At 38.3% G+C, this 19,844-nt stretch overlaps 1 protein-coding gene across 3 annotated transcripts in view; it reads left to right on the top strand.

Annotated features, from left to right (window-relative positions):
- Positions 1-19,844, top strand: part of KIF4A (kinesin family member 4A) — a 129,793-nt gene that overhangs the window by 50,722 nt on the left and 59,227 nt on the right. For all 3 annotated transcript variants that reach the window (XM_019956143.2, XM_070784779.1, XM_070784781.1), the window contains exons 8-10: positions 1,723-1,839; positions 2,471-2,646; positions 9,145-9,206. In XM_019956143.2, coding sequence (XP_019811702.2) covers positions 1,723-1,839; positions 2,471-2,646; positions 9,145-9,206 — 355 coding nt within the window. The remainder of the gene's footprint in view (positions 1-1,722; positions 1,840-2,470; positions 2,647-9,144; positions 9,207-19,844) is intronic.

The raw sequence follows: 19,844 nt of genomic DNA, 5'->3' as shown, positions 1-19,844 counted from the left end.
GCTAAAGGGTAAATAAAGGTAGTTATTTCCTCCTGAAACAAGGAGAAGAACAGAGGAATCTGTAACAGCAAAGGAAAGACTGTGAAGTGAGGAGAGGGGAAATTAGGGAGCCCTTGTGAAGAATTGATCACCATAATGTATTTGTTGAAATCATATACTAATAGAGTGAAGGTAGATTTCCAGTCTTGGAAATGATGAGTGTTTAGAATAGCTGCCATGGTGAAGGAAGAATGAAGAAGAGAAGATGGTCAATTGACCAAGGGTTCAGCCACGGTCAGATAGCATGTTTTATAATGGATGAATCCAGTCCATTTGATTATGTAACTTTCTTCAGCATTGCAGTGTAGAGAGAAACGCACGTGCACGTGCACACACACACAGCTGGTTTAACCTAGGCCTGGGAATTGACATGGTGGGAATGGCAGAAGGTCGTGGGTTTAATGAGTGCTTGGGAAAGTATAACTGAAATGACTGCAGGGTTCAGAATAGGTAGTTTAAGGCCCAGGAAAGATGATCTACCAAGGGTATTAGAAAGAGTCAGTTGGTATTTCCCTGCTGGTCCAGTGGTTAAGACTCCACGCTTCTACTTCAGCAGGTGCAGGTTCGATCCTTGGTCGGGGAACTAAGATCCTTTGTGCCATGTGGTGCAGCGAAAAAGAGAAAAAAAGAGTGTCAGTAAATTTGTAGCCACAATAAGGGTGAAGAACAGCATCCATGAAAGAAACGGAAGGATGGTAGTAGGATGCAGTCAGAAAGGAATTTTGGAGTTAAGGATCTTATAGATATAGTTGTTATATGGATCTTATAGACCTATAAGGGAGTCCAGTGGCTGAATAAGTAAAGTAGAATAGCACTAACAATCATCATGCCATTTATATATCATATAACTTTGTTTTGTGTAAGGTATCTTATTAACTCCCCTATGAAGTGGGTAGATTTGCCCCTTCTGTAAAACTTACCTAAAATTGCATAACTAGTCAGTGAGAAAGCCAGGATTAGAACCTAGCCACCATTGCCCATGCATTTAACCATTATACTATATAGACTTTCCATGATTGTAATCATTATACTATATAGACTTTCCAAGATAAACATAACCATAAGGGCTTTCAAGGGACCTCAGAGATTATTACAATGTTTAAAAACTAAACCTTTGAATTTAAGAAGTGGAAAAGAATGTTTACTCTATTTGAAGCAACAAGAGGAAAGTATAAAAAGTAAATAACTATACAAGTGGTTGTTGTCATGGTGATCTGTTATCTGTCTGTCTGCTTTGTTTCCTTGGAAAAGGGCAAGAAGTGCCAACTGACTTAATTGTGCTTTCACCTTTGCCCTTTGAACTTTACTTAATTGGAAGACCAACTGTTTGAAAGAGCAAGAGATGGAAAGAAGCTAAAATATCAGAGTGGACATCACCAGCTTCTACCAGCATTATGTTTATTCCCATTTCTACCCATACCACCTAGGGAATATATGGTGTGTTTCTCAAAGAGCATAAGAATATTTGATAAGAACACTAAAGATTTTTAAATAATGTTTTTCTTTTATATAGAGCTTTCTGTTTGGGGAAAAAAAAGACACTCGGAAAAGTGAACAGGATTAAGAGGTTTCCTTAAGATTGCTAACTTAATAATTCTATGGGGTCTTTATTCTTTTCTCTTTCTCAGGATAGGTATATGTTAGATGTTACCAAGCAATTTAAATTTTCTTTCCTACTATTAGGTATTAATATTAACCGAGGCCTCCTATGTTTGGGAAATGTAATCAGTGCTCTTGGAGATGACAAAAAGTGTGGCTTTGTGCCCTACAGAGATTCCAAGTTGACTCGACTGCTTCAAGGTAAGCCCAAAGTGCCTCTAAGAAATAAGAGAGTAACTTAGAATGATAGTGATGAGAATGCAAAGATAGGACAGATATTAATAAAAAGCCAGATTTTTGGACTATTACATACAGAGCTGTCCAATTGATAAACTGGAGAGAGACCTGTTGGCAAGCAGGCTTCTAAGGTAATGGAAAAATGTCTTCATATATGGATTTGAGAGCCAAAAAAATCTGTAGAGTGTCAACTGTACTTAGCACTTTGTATCTGGAAATGAGCTTGCTTACTGTATTTATTAATGCTGACAAGCAGAATTCCCTAAAGAGTTAAAATCTACCTAGAGGAAGCATCCAAAGAATGTTTAATCCTAACAGTGGCTCCTAACTTACTTGGCCCAGGCCCCTGTTGTTTTAACCTGATTAACTGTTGGCGTCACAGTCTCACTTAAGGAGGACACATGCAATAGCATGCTAAACTATATCATTTTACACAACAGAAATTCTTGATGTTTTTATATTGATGTAATAGGAAATTTGTAGATACTTAAGAATTATTTTCTTACAGCTCTGAGATTGAAGTCTCCAACCTAATGGACAGCTTTGCTTGCGTCCTACTTGTTGGATTTCACTTCCTTCCATTATTCTTTTTCAGATTCTCTAGGAGGTAATAGCCACACTCTTATGATAGCCTGTGTGAGTCCTGCTGACTCCAATCTAGAGGAAACATTAAACACTCTTCGTTATGCTGACAGAGCAAGAAAAATCAAGAACAAACCTGTTGTTAATATTGATCCCCAGACAGCTGAACTTAATCATCTGAAGCAACAGGTTAGAAGGGACTTAACATTTGATGGGGAAAATTACAAGTATGTGAGTGGAATGATAGAGCTCCTATTTCTCAGCTTTTTCTCCACCAGGACTTTAGAGATGTTGGTTAAGCATTCTGTTAGTATGAAGACATGTTAAAGTAACTCCTATGAACATGTTTTTTGGTCATATTTAAGAGTAGAGGGTGGCACTGGATATTTCACTGATAAAGAAGTGAGCAGTGAGAGATGGGGCAAGAGAGGTGCAGGAGTCAGATCCCAAAGGTCCTTATATGACTGGTTAAAGAATTATAATAACTCAAGTAAACACTATGACCTGAACTAAAGACAGAAGAATAAAGAAAGGGGGACAAATTATTGATAGAAACAACAACAACAACAAAAACCCAAGGAGGTAGAATGTATAGAGCTTACAAATGTGGCTACAGATTTGATGTGAAAGGGTAGGTAGGGAAAATCAAAGTTGATCCCCAGGTTTTTTGCTTGGACAACTGAATAAATGGTAGTAACAATCATTGAGTCAGGGAATTTAGGAGGAAAATAGGGGTCAGGCAGGGAAATGGAAATGATGAAATTCAGTTTTGGGCATTTTGAGTTTGAAGCTCTTGAGAGACATCTAAGTAGAGTTATTCAAACATGGCTGGGTATGCAGGTTTATGTAGAGAGGTCTGAAGATACAGATTTGTATGTCATCAGCATTTAGCTATGACAAACCTAGACAACATATTAAAAAGCAGAAACATTACTTTGCCAACAAAAGTCCATCTAGTCAAAGCTATGATTTTTCTAGTACTCATGTATAGATGTAAGAGTCAGACCTTAAAGAAAGCTGAGTATCAAAGAACTGATGCTTTTGAACTGTGGTGTTGGAGAAGACTCTTGAGTGCCCCTTAGACTGCAAGGAGATCCAACCAGTCCATCCTAAAGGAAATCAGCCTTGAATATTCATTGGAAGGTCTGATGCTGAAGCTGAAGCTCTAATACTTTGGCCACGTGATGTGAAAAACTGACTCATTGGAAAAGACCCTGATGCTGGGAAAGATTGAAGGCAGGAGGAGAAGGAGATGACAGAGGATGAGATGGTTGGATGGCATCACTGACTCCATGGACATGAGGTTGTGCAAGCTCCGGGAATTGGTGATGGACAGGGAAGCCTAGCATGCTGTAGTCCATGGAGTCACAAAGAGTCAGACATGACTAAGCGACAAAAGTGAGAATTTAGATGGTACCTGATGTTACAAAGTAGATGAAATTGAAGAGTGTCTGGCATGTAAAGGCACTTACTCAATATCTGCTGAGTGAGCAAATGGCAAAGAAGAGAGACAAAGACTAGATAGAACTCAGGGGTAACAGCAGTATTTAAGGAAGGGGAAAAGGAGAGCCGACAACAAGGGAGATGAAGAAAGAGCAAACAGGTAGGAAGAAAATCAGTGGTTCATGGAAGACAAGGGAAGAAAGTTTCAAGGAGGGCTATCAAAAGTATAAATTTATAAAGAAGTGTAAAGATAAGGGTTAAAAAGGTCCATTGATTTTTTTTTTTTTAATCACCAAGAAAGCTATTGATGACTGCAGTGAGAAGAGGGTCAGGGGAATGATGGGAACAGATTGCTATGGGATGGACAGTGAATGCTAGACAAGGAAGTGGAGGAAGTTGGTAGGCTCTTCTTTCAAGAAGGCAAGATAAAAAAAGACAGTAGCTGGTAGTCAAGGGTCAAGGGATATAAATCTGTGTTTTTTTCTTTTTTTTTTTGAAATATGGAAGAGACTTCAACATATGAAAGAACCAGAGACTGGTTGGGATAGACTTGGAGAGACTGAGAATAGGAATGAGTTGATAAGGTGTTTTCTTTTAGTTGAGATCCTCTGCACAAATAAAGAGGGCTTCACCTTAGACAGTGGAGGGGATACCTGCCCATAAGACTAGAAGAAAAGAGGTTAGAATAGGAAGGATACAGTGACACTAACTTAGATAACCAAGAAGGGAAATTGAGCGATATCAGCCTGATGATCATTTTCTTCTCAGAGAAGTGGGAGACAAGGTCATCTTCTAAGAGCAATCAAGCAGATGATAGCATAGAGGGATTGAAGAGAGCTCAAAAGGCTTAAAGTCTTGGAAATGGAAGAAGTAGCTGACTAGGAACGTGAATTTGTGGTGATATCAGTATGATTGTGCAACAGCTCAATAGCACTGGCAGAATAGCAGGTAGCGAGATTGACCCCCTTGGCAAGGGTGTCAGCTTTTCTTGGTATAGTACTCTTCCCAGTGGGAATCTAGTGTTTCTCAACAGTCTAGTGCTCACTCCATCTCTAGCTTCCTCCTCAGTGATAATAATTACAACTCATTTAATCTGTTGTCTTTTCTCCTTTTATTGTCCTTTATTTCCTTCCTAAGGTTCATTATAGAAAATATAAGTAATTTACCTGTTTACAAAATCACTTTAATTGTAAAGTACCTTATTCAGTGCTGCTTCTTTGTTTGCTTTCATGTGTACTCCTATTGCCAGAAATGCTTTTCTTCCTGGTCATTTATTTGTTCATCCATTCCAACAATAAATATTTACTGAACACTATTATGTGCCAGGTACTGTGCTGGAATATATTGTTGAGCAAAGAAGATAGTTTCTGCCTTCATGGAACTCTCCTAATGGGAGAGACAAACAAACATTAAGCACACGATCATAGCAATGTATTATAAACTGGAATAGTGTACTATAGGGCACTGTGAAAGTATGAGCAGGATCTTCTGTTAAATATCTACTCTGAGAAGAAGGCTTCCCTGAGGTAACTACATTTGAGCTGAGATCTGAAAGACGAAGTAGGAATCATCTATGCAGAAAAGAAAGAAGATTCCAGAGAGAAGAAATACATGTTGTTGTTTAGTCGCTAAGTTGTGTCCAACTCTCTGTGACCCCTGGGGTGTAGCCCACCAGATTCCTTCTTCTATGGGATTTCCCTGGCAAGAATACTGGAGTGGTTGCCATTTCCTTCTCCAGGGGATCTTTCTGTCCCAGGGATTGAATCAGCATCTGCTGCTTAACAGGTGGCTTCTTTACCTCTGAGCCACCTGCAAAGCACAATAGTGTGTGTATCAAAGTATAATGGGAAAGGGTATTGACAGTGCAGCCAAGCTGCCCGGGTTCAAATCCTGGCTCTATATCTCACTAGCTATGTACCCTGGGCAAGTTCTCTGTGCCTCAGTTTCCCTATCTATAAAACAGAACTAATAATAATAATAGTACCGGCTTCATAGAGTTTTTATGAGGGTTAAATGAGTTAATACATATAAAGCACTTAGAACAGTGCCAGACATATAGCATGTCTGCAAAGGTCTTGAGTTAGGAAGGAGTATAGTGCATTTGAAGACCTCAGAATGCCATTGTGGCTAGAGTGGAGAGAGCAAGGAATGGGTAATCCAGTCTGAGACTGGAAAAGAAACAGAGGCCTGATCGAAGCCTCACATACTATGTTAAAAATTATTTTTAGCTAGGTGGCAGCATTAATAATTTACACTTTTGAAAGACGGTATGGCTGCTGTACACAAATAGATTATGGTGGAGCAAAAATATACTCATGGAGACTACTTAAGAAGTTACTACAATGGTCCAAGAGAAAGAAAAATGGTGGCTTGGACTTGGGGTGGTGGTGGTGATAGAAAGAAGTGACAAGTGGGTTAGATAAGGGGGTGAAGGTATGACACCCAGCTTTCTGGCATGTGAAACAGCATATTCACTGAACCAGAATACACTAGAGAAAAACCAGGTTTGGGATAGCAGACAACTAAGTGGAAATATTAAGTAGATAGTTCAGTATAAAGGTTCTAAATTCAAAAAAGTTGATAAGATCCCCTGGAGAAGGAAATGGCAACCTCTCCAGTATTCTTGCCTGGGAAATCACATGGACAGAGGAGCCTGGTGGGCTACAGTTCACGGGGTCATAAATAGTCAGACATGACTGAGCGACTAACACTTTCAATAATAGTAATACTCAGTTCCCAGTATTATTTATTAATAATGTTAATATTTCCCGATAGTAATACTCAGTCCCCTCAGGTCTGATTTGAGGACTAAATGAGACATTATGTCTAAATCATCTTCCATGGTGTCTGGCTCCAAGGTCTAGACTCAGGCCTTAAAGAAGCTCCCTTTGTTTCAGATTTCCTGTCTCACCTTGACGTGGTTCAGAAAAACCCTTTTATATTCATTATTTAATTTTATCATCATAATATGCCAATGAACACAGCAGTTATCTTTATCCCCATTTTAAGACACTAGGGTCTAAGAAATGAATATGGTGGTTCAGGGCAGGCTGACAGGAACCAGGTCACCTGATAGCCAGCCCTTGACTTTTCCCACTATCTCTCCCCAATGGAGTGGTAATGGCTTTTCAAGGAACAAGAAAGTTCTTCTCCCTGCAATTGGATGTAAGCCTTACTTGCAGGTTGCAAGGGAGAGAGAGCTGGTTTGGAGGGAACAGCACTCCCCTACCAGCAGTTCCTTCACTGATGGCCAGCAAATCGTCCCTAAGCTTTCTGCCTGAAGGCTCCTGTTCATAAAATGGAAGTAAAATATCAGTTTCCCCCTATCAAACAACCTTGTTCCCTGTAAATGCTTTAGAAATCTGTGTTGTTATTGTTGTTTAGTTACTAAGTCATGTCCGACTCTTTGCAACCCTATGGACTGTAGCCCACCAGGCTCCTCTGTCCATAGGATTCTCCAGGCAAAATACTGGAATGGGTTGCCATTTCCTTCTTCAGTGGATCTTCCCAACCCAGGGACTGAACCCATGGCTTCTGCATTGCAGGCTGATTCTTTAATGCTGAGCTACCAGGAAAGCCCAGAGAAATCTGTGTGGATCAAATGAAATCACATGTGTAGTCATGCTTTGGAAATAATGATGTGATAGTAAATGTAAAATACTAGAGTTATTGCATTTTAAAAATTCTAAATTCAGAAAGATCTGTGTTTGAGATAAATTTGGGAGTCACCAGTTTTTATTAATAAATCGTAATTGAAACTATAGGCAGAGAGCTTTGAGGAACTTTATCACCTAAAGGACAGTTGGAGCAAAGATGAACTAAGAAATTGACTAGAAGATCAGCTTGAAAAATAGAAGGAAAAGCAGAAAAGTGTGGTGTCTGGTAACCCAAATGCTACCAAACAGTCAAATAAAATGAAGACTAAAAAATGCCCGTGGGATATAGTGACATGCAGATCATTGGTGACATTATTCAAAGTTATTTCAGTGGAATGTTGTGGGCACAAATCAGATTAGAATAAGTTAAAGAGCAAGTGAGAGAAGAGCAAAGGAAATGGAGGCAGTGGGTGTAGACTATTCTCTTAAACTTCATGAAGGACAGAAATCAAGCAAAAAGTGATAGGAAGTGGGATTGGGGGAGGTGCTTTTAAGATGGTAGAGACTTGAACATGTTTTAATCTTAATAGGAAGGATACTGTAAAAAGAGAGAAGTCACATATATAGAAGAGAGAGGGGATAACAAGTAGAGTAAGATTTATCAGAAGGCAAGAAGAGTTGGGATCCAAAACTCAAGCAGAACAGCTCCTCTTTTATCATAAGAGGGAATGGAGACAATGATTACAGGTGCACTCTGGTTTAAGATCCATCCCCACAAAGCCTCCTTTAGACTATTGTGGGATTTTATTAATTTGCTTCTTCTCAGAACCCTAAAGTACTTAAGTATACTTGATGACTTAGGATCTTCTGTCTTGTGTTATTTCCTACTTTTTCAGGCCTTAGTCTTGTCTTCATCAACTAGATTGTAAACTAGATAATAAACCACAAGAGTTTATTTTGTGCTCCCCCACATTGCCTAGCTCAGTGCTAAGTCTGATTTAAAAAAAAAAAAAAAAAAACAGAATAGAGGCTCAATAAAAACTCATGAAGATGCTTAGGTAAAAGAGATGACATCTTCTAAGTACTAGTTATTCATGTAATGCTGATTGTCTTTTTATCATTGAATCATCAACCGTGTTGCTTTCTGTAATACTTAAGATACGCCTTAGATGTCACAGGCATCAAGTAAAATTCAGTTCAGCTCAGTCGGGTCTGACTCTTTGCGACCCCATGGACTGCAGCACGCCAGGCCTCCCTGTCCATCACCAACTCCCAGAGTTTACCCAAACTCATGTCCATTGAGTCGATGATGTCATCTCATTCTCTGTCATCCCCTTCTCCTCCCGCCTTCAGTCTTTCCCAGCATCAGGGTCTTTACCAATGAGTCAGTTCTTCACATCAGGTGGCCAAAGTATTGGAGTTTCAGCTTCAACATCAGTCCTTCCAATGAACACTCAGGACGGATCTCCTTTAAGATGGACTGGTAGGATCTCCTTGCAGTCCAAGGGACTCTCAAAAGTCTTCTCCAACACCACAGTTCAAAAGCATCAAGTAAAATTACCCTACTGCTAATCATGATAATTTTGCTAAGTAGGGATAAGTAGTTTTGATTGATAACTAGCTGACTATTTTTCTTTGCTTTTTCCAGGTCCAGCAGCTACAGGTTTTGTTGCTACAAGCCCATGGAGGTACCCTGCCTGGATCTATAAAGTAAGAGCCGTAGACTAATTTTAAATGTATATTCTAACAGAGTCTTTTTCTCCTTATAATTGTTTCCCCCCTGATATTCTAAAGTTTCTGATAGCACTTGGTGTCAAGGTAGGGATCTTAACAAACTTGCTGTCTATTTAGGACTTAGCTAGTTAGCTTTGAGCCAACCTGATAAAATAGAAAAAGCATGGGTTCTGGCCTCAGAAATGTATTAATTGGAATCCTACGATGAGAAAGAGCTGTTTTTCTCTTCCTACCACTTATTTATCTGATTATGTATTTATAGCAATATAGACCCATGGGTATTTATTTTATTCTATGCATTAACACCCAATACTATCATCATTTGTTTTATATCTTGTTTTATTTTTTGTTTCTTATCTACTAGGAACACCTTCAGAGTAGCTCTTATATTCTTTAACACACCGTCAAGTATTTAAGCATTTCCACAAGATGTTGTATTTTCCCTGCCTCAGCTCTGGAATCAATCATGTGTCCAAGGAGCCCTGTTTTTTCTTTTAGTTGGAAAATGGTATTTAGAAACATCTGGGCATTAGGTGTGCTCATTGTTACTGGGATATCACTACTTCTAGGCCCTCTCAGTGAGTAGAGCTAGGAAATATCTGTATGTACAGTAACCCACACATATATCTATATTTTTATATCTATCTAATTGAATATATGTTAAAAACCATGATTTTAGACTGATACCTCTGATTCCAGTCTAACATTACAGGGTTTATTTTAATCTTCCCACTCTTTATAACTTCTTTCTCCAGCCGTGAAAAACCAGCTCTCATTATCTGCATTTTGTTTACTTACTAGTTCAGTTCTAGTAGACACATAACATAATTTTGGAATTGCTAGCCCATACCCCCATGAGAAACACGTTTAGTGACTAGATTACAGCATATATGTACAGTTCTTTTTGTCTTTAGACTTTAAAGTATCCAGGCAAGATACTGTTTCCCAGAGTTACTGTTTGTATTCCATTGTGGATCCCCCCTACATCTTGCTTGGTTGGTTTTCATTGTTTATATTTTGGGTATATAAAGAGTATGTGAAGCATTATTGATGGTCTAAGAGTCAAGGTTTTACAAAAATATATACTCAGAGCAGAGAAATGCAAATCAAAATTGCAATTAGATATCACCATACACCTTGTCAGGATGGCTACTATTAAAAAAAAAAACAGAAAATAACAAATGTTGGAAGGGATGCAAGGAGAATGTGGAGAAATTACAATGTTTGTACATTGTTGAATGGATTGTAAAATGATATAACTGCTATGGAAAGCAGTATGGAGGTAGCTCAAAAAATTAAAAATAGAACTACCATATGATCCAGCAATCCCACTTTTGGGTATATATCTTAAAGAACTGTAAACAAGGTCTCAAAGAGATATTTGCTTACCCACCTATTCATAATAGATCCCAAGGACAGAAGAGCCTGATGGGCTGCAGTCCATGGAGTCACAAAAGAATCGGACATGACTTAGCAACTAAGCAACAATATATACATACAACAAAATGTTGTTGTTATCATTCAGTCTCTCAGTCATGTCTGACTCCGTGACCTCATGAACTGCAGCACACCAGGTTTCTCTGTCCTTCACTATCTCCCAGAATTTGCTCAAACTCATGTCCATTGAGTCGCTGTGCCATCCAAGCATCTCATCCTCTGTTCCTTCCTTCTCCTGCCCTCGATCTGTCCCAATATCATTCAGCCTTTAAAAGGAAGGAAATCCTGTCACATGTTACAACATGAATGAAACTTTAGGACATTATGTAAGTGAAACAGTCAAATCACAAAAAGACAAATACTGTATGATTACACTTATATAAGGAATTTAAAGTAGTTAAATTCACAGAAATGAAGAGTAGCATGGTGGTTACCAAGGGCTAGGGGAGGGCCAAAAGGGGAGTTATTATTTGATGGGTATATAATTTGAGTTTTACAAGATGAAAAATTTCTAGAGATCTGTTTCTACAGCAATGTAAATATACTTAATGCTACTCAATTGTACACTTAAAAGCAGTTAAGGTGACAAGTTTTATATGTTTTTTGCTGTATTGTGCTGTGCTCAGTCACTTCAGTTGTGTCTGACTTTTTGTGACCTACAGACTGTAGCCCACCAGGCTCCTCTGTCCATGGGATTCTCCAGGCGAGAATACTGGAGTGGGTTGCCATGCCCTCCTCCAGGGGATATTCCTGACCCAGGAATCAAACCTGTATCTCCAATGTCTCTTACATTATAGGCAGGTTCTTTACCCACTGAGCCACCTGGGAAGCCCATATGTTTTTTTACCACAATATAAAAAAAGAAAAAACCTACAAGAGAACTAGAAAAAAATATAGGCAAAGTTCTCTGTGCATATAGGTGAAGGTAAAGAGCATTCTATGAGTAAAAGCAGTGACAGAAACTAAAAGAATAGACCAGGGATGGAGAGTTGCTTTTGAATGGGTATAGAGTTTCAGTTTTACAAGATGAAAGCTTATGGAGAGTCATTGCACAACACTGTGAATATACTAACACTATGAACTGTACACTTAAAAATGGTTAAGATGAAAAAAAAATCGTTAAGATGGTAAATTTTATGCTATGCTTTTTACCACAATGTTTTTTTTTTTTTTTTAAGAAAAAAATATGTATACTCAGAGAAGTGTTCCTGTTTGTCCCTGCTATCCTGTCCCCATTCCACCCTTATTTCCACTTCTTTGCCACCACATTGTCCTAACCCCTGTATTTAATCAGTCTCTTTAGTTTCTTCCTATATTTCTTTTGTACAGATGAGCAGTTACTTGCGTATTATTTCATATCCTCTTTCTCATATGAATGGTAGTACACTATAAATATACTTTGTGGCTTTGCTTTTTTCAGTATTTTCTAAAAGTCATTTATCAGTTCATAGAAGTCTTCCTCATTCTTTTTTGTACAGCTCCGTGGTACTCTTATTGTGTATATGTGCCATACATAGCAATTCACCTTCTCTCCTGTGTATGGGCATTTAGGTTGTTTCCAATATTTTGCAATTACAGACATGCTGCAATGAATAACCTTTTATTTTATTTTTTTATTGCTGAATATATATCATAATTTTATTTATTCATTCATCTTTTTTAAATTTTTTTAAATTTTATTTTATTTTTAACTTTACAATATTGTATTGGTTTTGCCATATATCAACATGAATAACCTTTTATGTGTATATTTTCTTCCTTTTTCTTTCTTTCCTTATTAGCTGCACTGAGTCTTAGTTGCAGCACGGGGGATCTTTAGTTGTGGCATGTGAACTCTTAGCTGTGGCATGTGGAATCTAGTTCCCTGACCAGGGATAAAACTCAGACCGCCTGCATTGAGAGTGTGGAATCTTAGCCATTGAACCACCAGGGAAGTCCCTGCATATATTTTCATATTGTTACTTTTCTTCAGAGTAGGTTTCTAAGAATGGGATTGCTGGGGCAAAAGGTAAGTGTGTGTGTGGTTTTGTTAGATATTGCCTAATTCCCTTCCAGGATTATACCCATTTGTATTCCCAACAGCAGTGTTTAAGAGTGCTTTTTTCCCCACAGCCTTGCCAGTAGAATGTGTTGTCATATATTTTCAATTTTTGCTAATCTGATACAAGAGAAATTCTATCTTAGTGTTGTTTTAATTTGCATTTCTTTAATCATGAATGGATTTTAGCTTTTTTCCCAAATGTTTCAGGGCCACTTTTATCTCTTTTTCTGGCAAACTGTCTGTTCATGTGTCCCATTTTTTAATTAGGTTTTTTGATCCGTTGGTCCTTTTTTTAAAAAATGTGATTGCTGCTGCTAAGTCACTTCAGTCATGTTCGATTCTGTGCGACCCCATAGACGGCAGCCCACCAGGTTCCCATCCCTGGGATTCTCCAGGCAAGAACACTGGAGTGGGTTGCCATTTCATCCTCCAGTGTATGAAAGTGAAACGTGAAAGTGAAGTCACTCAGTTGTGTCCAACTCTTCACAACCCCATAGACTGTAGCCTACGAGGCTCCTCCATCCATGGGATTTCCCAGGCAAGAGTACTAGAGTGGGTTGCCATTGCCTTCTTCGAAAAATGTGATTAAATATGCATAAAAATTTAACCATTTTAAGTATACAGTTCATTGGCATTAAGTATATTCACAATATTGAGCAACCAGCAGCACCGTCCCTTCCCCAAACTTTTTTCTTTCATCTTGCAAAACCGAAACTGTACCCATTAAAAATTAACTCCTTGTTTCCCCTTCTCTCCAGCCCTTGGCAATCATAATTCTACTTTCATTGATTACTCTAAGTACCTCATATGAATGGAATAATAATTGTTTTGTTTGACCTTTAGTGACTGTTTGTTTCACTTAGCATGATGTCTTCAAGTTTCATCCATGTTGTAGTATGTGTGAGGATTTCCTTCCTCTTTTTAAAATATTTATTTATTTATTTGGCTGAGTCGTGTCTTAGTTGCGGCACGAGGGATCTTTGTTATGTCATGCAAGATCTTTCATTGTGGTGCACAAGTCTGGTTGTGGCACGTGGGCTCAGTAGTTGCAGCACATGGGTTCTGTGGTGCATGGGCTTAGTTGCTCTGAGGCATGTGGGATCTTAGTTCCCCAACCAGGGATCGAACCATGTCCCCTGCATTGCAAGGCAGATTCTTTTTATTTTATTATTATTATGTTGGCTGTGCTGGATCTTTGTTGCTGTGCATGGGCTTTCTCTAGTTGAGGCAAGCGGGGAGAAGCTACTCTTCATTGCAGGGGCACAGGCTTCTCATTGTGGTGGCTTCTCTTCTTGTGGAGCACAGGCTTTAGGCATGTGGGCTTCAGTAGTTACAGCACGAGGGCTCGGTAGTTGTAGCACATGGGCTCAGTTGCTCCCTAGCATGTAGAATCTTCCCAATTCAGTTCAGTTCAGTTGCTTAGTTGTGTCTGACTCTGCAACCCCATGGACTGCAGCACGCCAGACTTCCCTGTCAATCACCAACTCCCGGAGCTTGCTCAAACTCATGTCCATCGAGTAGGTAATGCCATCCAACCATCTCACCTCTGTTGTCCCCTTCTCCTCCCACCTTCAATCTTTTCCAGCATCAGGGTCTTTTCCAATGGGTCAGTTCTTCACATCAGGTGGCTAAAGTGTTGGAGCTTCAGCTTCAGCATCAGTCCTTCCAATGAATATTCAGGACTGATTTCCTTTAGAATGGACTGGTTGGATCTCCTTGCAGTCCAAGGGACTCTGAAGAGTCTTCTCCAACACCACAGTTCAAAAGCATCAATTCTTTGGTGCTCAGCTTTCTTTAAAGTCCAACTCTCAGATCCATACATGACTATTGGAAAAAACCATAGCTTTGACTATACAGACCTTTGTCAGCAAAGTAATGTCTCTGCTTTTCAATATGCTCTCTAGGCTGGTCTTAGCTTTTCCTCCAAGGAGCATGCGTCTTTTAATTTCATGGCTGTAGTCACCATCTCCAGTGATTTTGGAGCCCAAAAAACTAAAGTCTCTCACTGTTTTCATTGTTTCCCCATCTGTTTGCCAATGAAGTGATGGGACTAGATGCCATGATCTTCATTTTTTGAATATTGAGTTTCAAGCCAACTTTTTCATTTTCCTCTTTCCCTTTCATCAAGAGGCTCTTTATTTCTTCGCTTTCTACCATAAGGGTGGTGTCATCTGCATATCTGAGGTTCTTGATATTTCTCCTAGCAATCTTGATTCCAGCTTGTGCTTCATCCAGCCCAGCATTTCTCATGATGTACTCTGCATCATGAGAAATGATGCAGTTAAATAAGCAGTACATACAGCCTTGACGTATTCCTTTCCCAATTTGGAAACAGTATGTTGTTCCATGTCCGATTCTAACTGTTGCTTCTTGACGTGTATCCAGATTTCTCAGGAGGCAGGTCAGGTGGTCTGGTATTCCCATCTCTTTCAGAATTTTCCACAGTTTGTTGTGATCCACACAGTCAAAGGCTTTGGTGTAGTCAATAAAGCAGAAGCAGATGTTTTTCTGGAACTCTCTTGCTTTTTCTGTGATCCAACAGATGTTGGCAATTTGATCTCTGGTTCCTCTGCCTTTTCTAAATCCAGCTAGAACATCTGGAAGTTCTTTGTTCACGTACTGTTGAAGCCTGACTTGGAGAATTTTGAGCATTACTTTGCTAGTGTGTGAGATGAATGCAGTTGTGCAGTAGTTGGAACAGTCTTTGGCATTGCCTTTCTTTGGGATTGGAATAAAAACTGACCTTTTCCAGTCCTGTGGTCACTGCTGAGTTTTCCAAATTTTCTGGCATATTGAGTGCAGCACTTTATAGCATCATCTTTTAGGATTTGAAAGAGCTCAACTGGAATTCCATGACCTCCACTAGCTTTGTTCATAGTGTTGCTTCCTAAGGCCCCCTTGACTTTGCATTGCAGGATGTCTGGCTCTAGGTTAGTGATCACACCATCATGGTTACCTGGGTCATGAAGATCTTTTTTGTATAGTTCTTCTGTATATTCTTGCCACCTGTTCTTAATATCTTCTGTTTCTATTAGGTCCATACCATTTCTGTCCTTTATTATGCCCATCTTTGCATGAAATGTTCCCTTGGTGTCTCTAATTTTCTTGAAGAGACCTCTAGTCTTTCCCATTCTATTGTAATCTTCCCAAACCGAGGATCAAAGCCATATCTCCTGCACTGGCAGGAGGATTCTTCTCCACTCCACCACCAGGGAAGTCTACAAGGTGGATTCCTACCTACTGGACCACCAGGGAAGTCCCAGAATTTTGTTCCGCTTAAAGGCTGAATAGTATTCCATTGTATGTATATACCACATGTTGTATATCCCTTCATGTGTCAATGGACATGGGTTGCTTCTACCTCTTGGGTATTGTGAATAATGTTTCTATGAATATGGGTATGCAAATAACTCTGCTTTCAGTTTTTTGGGTATATGCCCAGAAGTGGAATAGCTGGATCATATATTTATTCTATTTTTTATTTTTTAATTAAATTGCCATACCCTTTTCCATAATGGCTACACTATTTTACATTCCTCCAGAAGTGCACAAATGTTGATTTCTCCACATCCTTGCCAGTACGTGGTATTTTCTTTTTTTTTTTTTTTTTTTATGATAACCACCCTAATGTTTTATTATGATAACCACCCTAAGAAGTATTTTCAATAGTTCTTTGTATATTAGTGATATTAGTCTTTGGTCTGTAGTTTGTGTCACAAATATTTTCTCCTAATTTGTTTTGTACCTTGTTCGTGGTTTTTTTGAATCATGCAAAAAAAATAAATTTTTATGTAGTAAAAAGTTTATGAGTCATTTTTTATTACCTCTGGATTTTTTTAACCTCTAGATTTATTGAGATATAATTTATGTACCATTAAATCCATTCACTTTAAGTGTACGATTCGATGTTTTTTTTTTTTTTTCAGTTTTTGTTTATTTATTTATTTATTTATTGGCTGCAATTGGTCTTCATTGCTTTGCACAGGCGTTTTTCTCTAGTTGCGGTGAGCTGGGGCTGTTCTTTGTTGTGGTGTGAGGGCTCCTCATTGCCATGGCTTCTCGTCGTGGAGCACAGGCTCTAGGCTCAGGGGTTTCAGTAGTTGCAGCACTCAGGCTCGGTAGTTGCAGCGCACAGACTTAGATGCTCTGCAGCATGTGGAATCTTCCTAGACCAGGGATTGAACCCATGTCCCCTGCATTGGCAGGCACGTTCTTATCTACTGCACCACCAGGGAAGTCCCAATTCAGTGGGTTTTAGTAAATTTACAGAGTTGTGCGGCTATCACCACAATCCAATTTTGGAACATTTCTATCACTCCAAAAAGATCCTTTGTGCCCAGTTGTAGTCACTCCCGTTCCCACTCCTAAACCCAGGCAATCACTAATCTGCTTTCTACAAGATTTGCCTATTATGGACGTTTTATATATGTGGAATCTTGCTGTATGTGAACTTTTTGTCTGATTTTTTGACCTATAATATTTCTGAGATTATCAGTACTTCATACCTTTTCATTGTTAAATAGTATTTGGTTGTCTGGATATACCACATTTTGTCTATCAGTTTCCCAGTTGATGAACTTTTGGGTTGTTTCAACTTTGGGGCTATTAGCAATTATGCTGCCATGAACATTCAATTGCAAGTTTTTGTATGGATATATGTTTTTTATTGAGAAGGTACAAGTGAAATTTTGTGGTCATATGTTTAACTTTTAAAGAAACTGCCAAACCGTTTTCCAAAGTGGGTACATTGTTTTTATGTTCTCATGTTTCTGAATTTCGATTCATCGTTAGAAAGCCTTTCCCTATGCCAAGATTAAAGAGGAATTCACCCATGTTTTCTTCTAGTACTTACATTGCTTTTATTTTGTACATTTCATTTTTCCATTTGGAGTTTGGTGTGAACCTATTTTATTTTAATATCCTTATTTTTCAATAACTCAATCATTTTTTTGTGATTATAAAAGTGATACATTGCTTCTTGTAGGACATTTAGAAAAGTATGAAGAATAAATCTTAAAATTACCATAATTTTATCACCCAGAAATGACTGCCTTTCTCTTTGAATTCCTCCCTCTTTGGATCATTTAATCTTGGTTTCCTATTTTAAGAATGTTGGATAAAAAAACTGAAGAAAGCTTGGATCCTTTAAAGGGTCTGCTAAACATTCATTCTAGTATAGCCAGTTTAGAAGCAGCTGACCTATCTTCCTTTCCTTTCAATTTAGTATAGACTTGTTTCATGTAAGACAAGACTAACCAAAACCATTTCAGACTTCTGACTACCTAGAATAACCTATAGGATATAATTTCAGCTAAAAAAGTAACAGATTTTAAGATATAGTTGAAAGAATCAATTTAAATCAATTGTTCAATGTCTTTCAGAGAAATAAAGATGCTGCTTCTTTCCTCAAAAATGTACACCTATATTTTTAGAGACGTTTCTTAAGGCTTTTTAACAAAATTTAGTTTATATAAATGAATTTTTTTTGCTTTTTCCTTTAGGTTATATACTCTTCTTTTTGAATGTGTGTCATTTAAGCTTTTGTATAGATTTTCTGAGCCTGTTTGTCAATTTGCACATACTCAACTAACTTGAATTCCTTGTAGCATTGGCAGTTAAATAGCATCTGAAAAGAGGAAACTTTGGTTTCCATTGTATTTTCTCCATTTGGAGAAACCTTGGAAATTTTTAGAGGGAAAGAAACTATTGAGTAAAAAGTATCATTACTTTGGAGCTTGTCAACTTGCATGAATGATACATGGAAGTTTTCAGTTTAGTAACAATAAAAAAACCAGAACAATCTAAAATAACACTAAATTTACCCATAGTTTATTTTTATAATCCACATTTTAATTGAACATTCCTTCATAAGAGTTCTAATAAATTCTCAAGAGTATAATATGAGACCCTATAGTGTGGCCTTGCTATTAACTTTTTGATAAAGAACATGCTAAGATCTTCTATAAGAATTCATGGAAGTCTTAAACTGGGTGAGAGGGCATCTGTTCCTAAACTCTTTTTCTGTCCTTTCTTGAGATTAAGAACAGCTGTTGCCTGTCCTTTTTTTCTCTGTATTATATCCTTGCAACTATTCATTTCCCCCTGCCATTCCTTCAAATCGAATCTTCATATTTCTTCTGATCGTTTTTTGCCAGTCCTATTTTCCAGTCTTTTAAACAATTAATCCCAGTGTGTTAAAAAAAAAAAAAAAGGCAAATCAAAACTGTTTTTTATTGATCTGCTTCATTATTCTGGAACTGATATAGCAAATTATCTGCATAAATTCCAAACATTCTTATCTTTTAAACTATTTCTGTCCCTTCCTTTCACTATTTGAAATGAATGCTATTGTTGCCACCACCCACGCTAAGCCATTAAAAATTAATAGACAAATGAACAGGAGGCTGTGGGTCATCAGTTTGAAGCAAGGCAAACATTTAGAAGGGAGCACTTATTTATGGAAAGTTGTGAAATGTGTTCTTAGTGACCACAGATCATCATTTAAACATTTTGGTTCCTAAATGCTATTTCCCTAAACTGTACAGCAGATCGGTAAGTCACTTATGTTGATGAGCTTAAAGTTTGACCATGACGAGTTTCACTTCTACCTCCTCCATACCTCTTCTTTCTCTGCTTCCCTAATCTTTAATGAAGGATTGAGAATGAGAAGAGGGAAACTTCTTACATATTTGAAATAAGTAAAAAGATCTTAAACCAAGAGCTAAGGATAAAAGTTAGTCATTCCTGTTGCAACCATCAGTTCAGTTCAGTCACTCAGTTGTGTCCGACTCTCTGTGACCCCATGAACCGCAGCATGCCAGACATCCCTGTCCATCACCAACTCCCAGAGTTCACCCAAACCCATGTCCATTGAGACGGTGATGCCATCCAACCATCTCATCCTCTGTCGTCCCCTTCTTCTCCTGCCCTCAATCTTTCCCAGCATCAGGGTCTCTTCAAATGAGTCAGCTCTTCGCATCAGGTGGCCAAAGTATTGGAGTTTCAGCTTCAACATCAGTCCTTCCAATGAACACCCAGGACTGATCTCCTTTAGGATGGACTGGTTGGATCTCCTTGCAGTTCAAAGGACTCTCAAGAGTCTTCTACAACACCACACTTCAAAAGCATCAATTCTT

Source organism: Bos indicus, chromosome X (assembly GCF_029378745.1).
Source record: "Bos indicus isolate NIAB-ARS_2022 breed Sahiwal x Tharparkar chromosome X, NIAB-ARS_B.indTharparkar_mat_pri_1.0, whole genome shotgun sequence".
NCBI lineage: Eukaryota > Metazoa > Chordata > Mammalia > Artiodactyla > Bovidae > Bos > Bos indicus.
The sequence above is the reverse complement of the archived record's forward strand: the minus strand, read 5'-3'. Positions and strand labels throughout refer to the sequence as shown.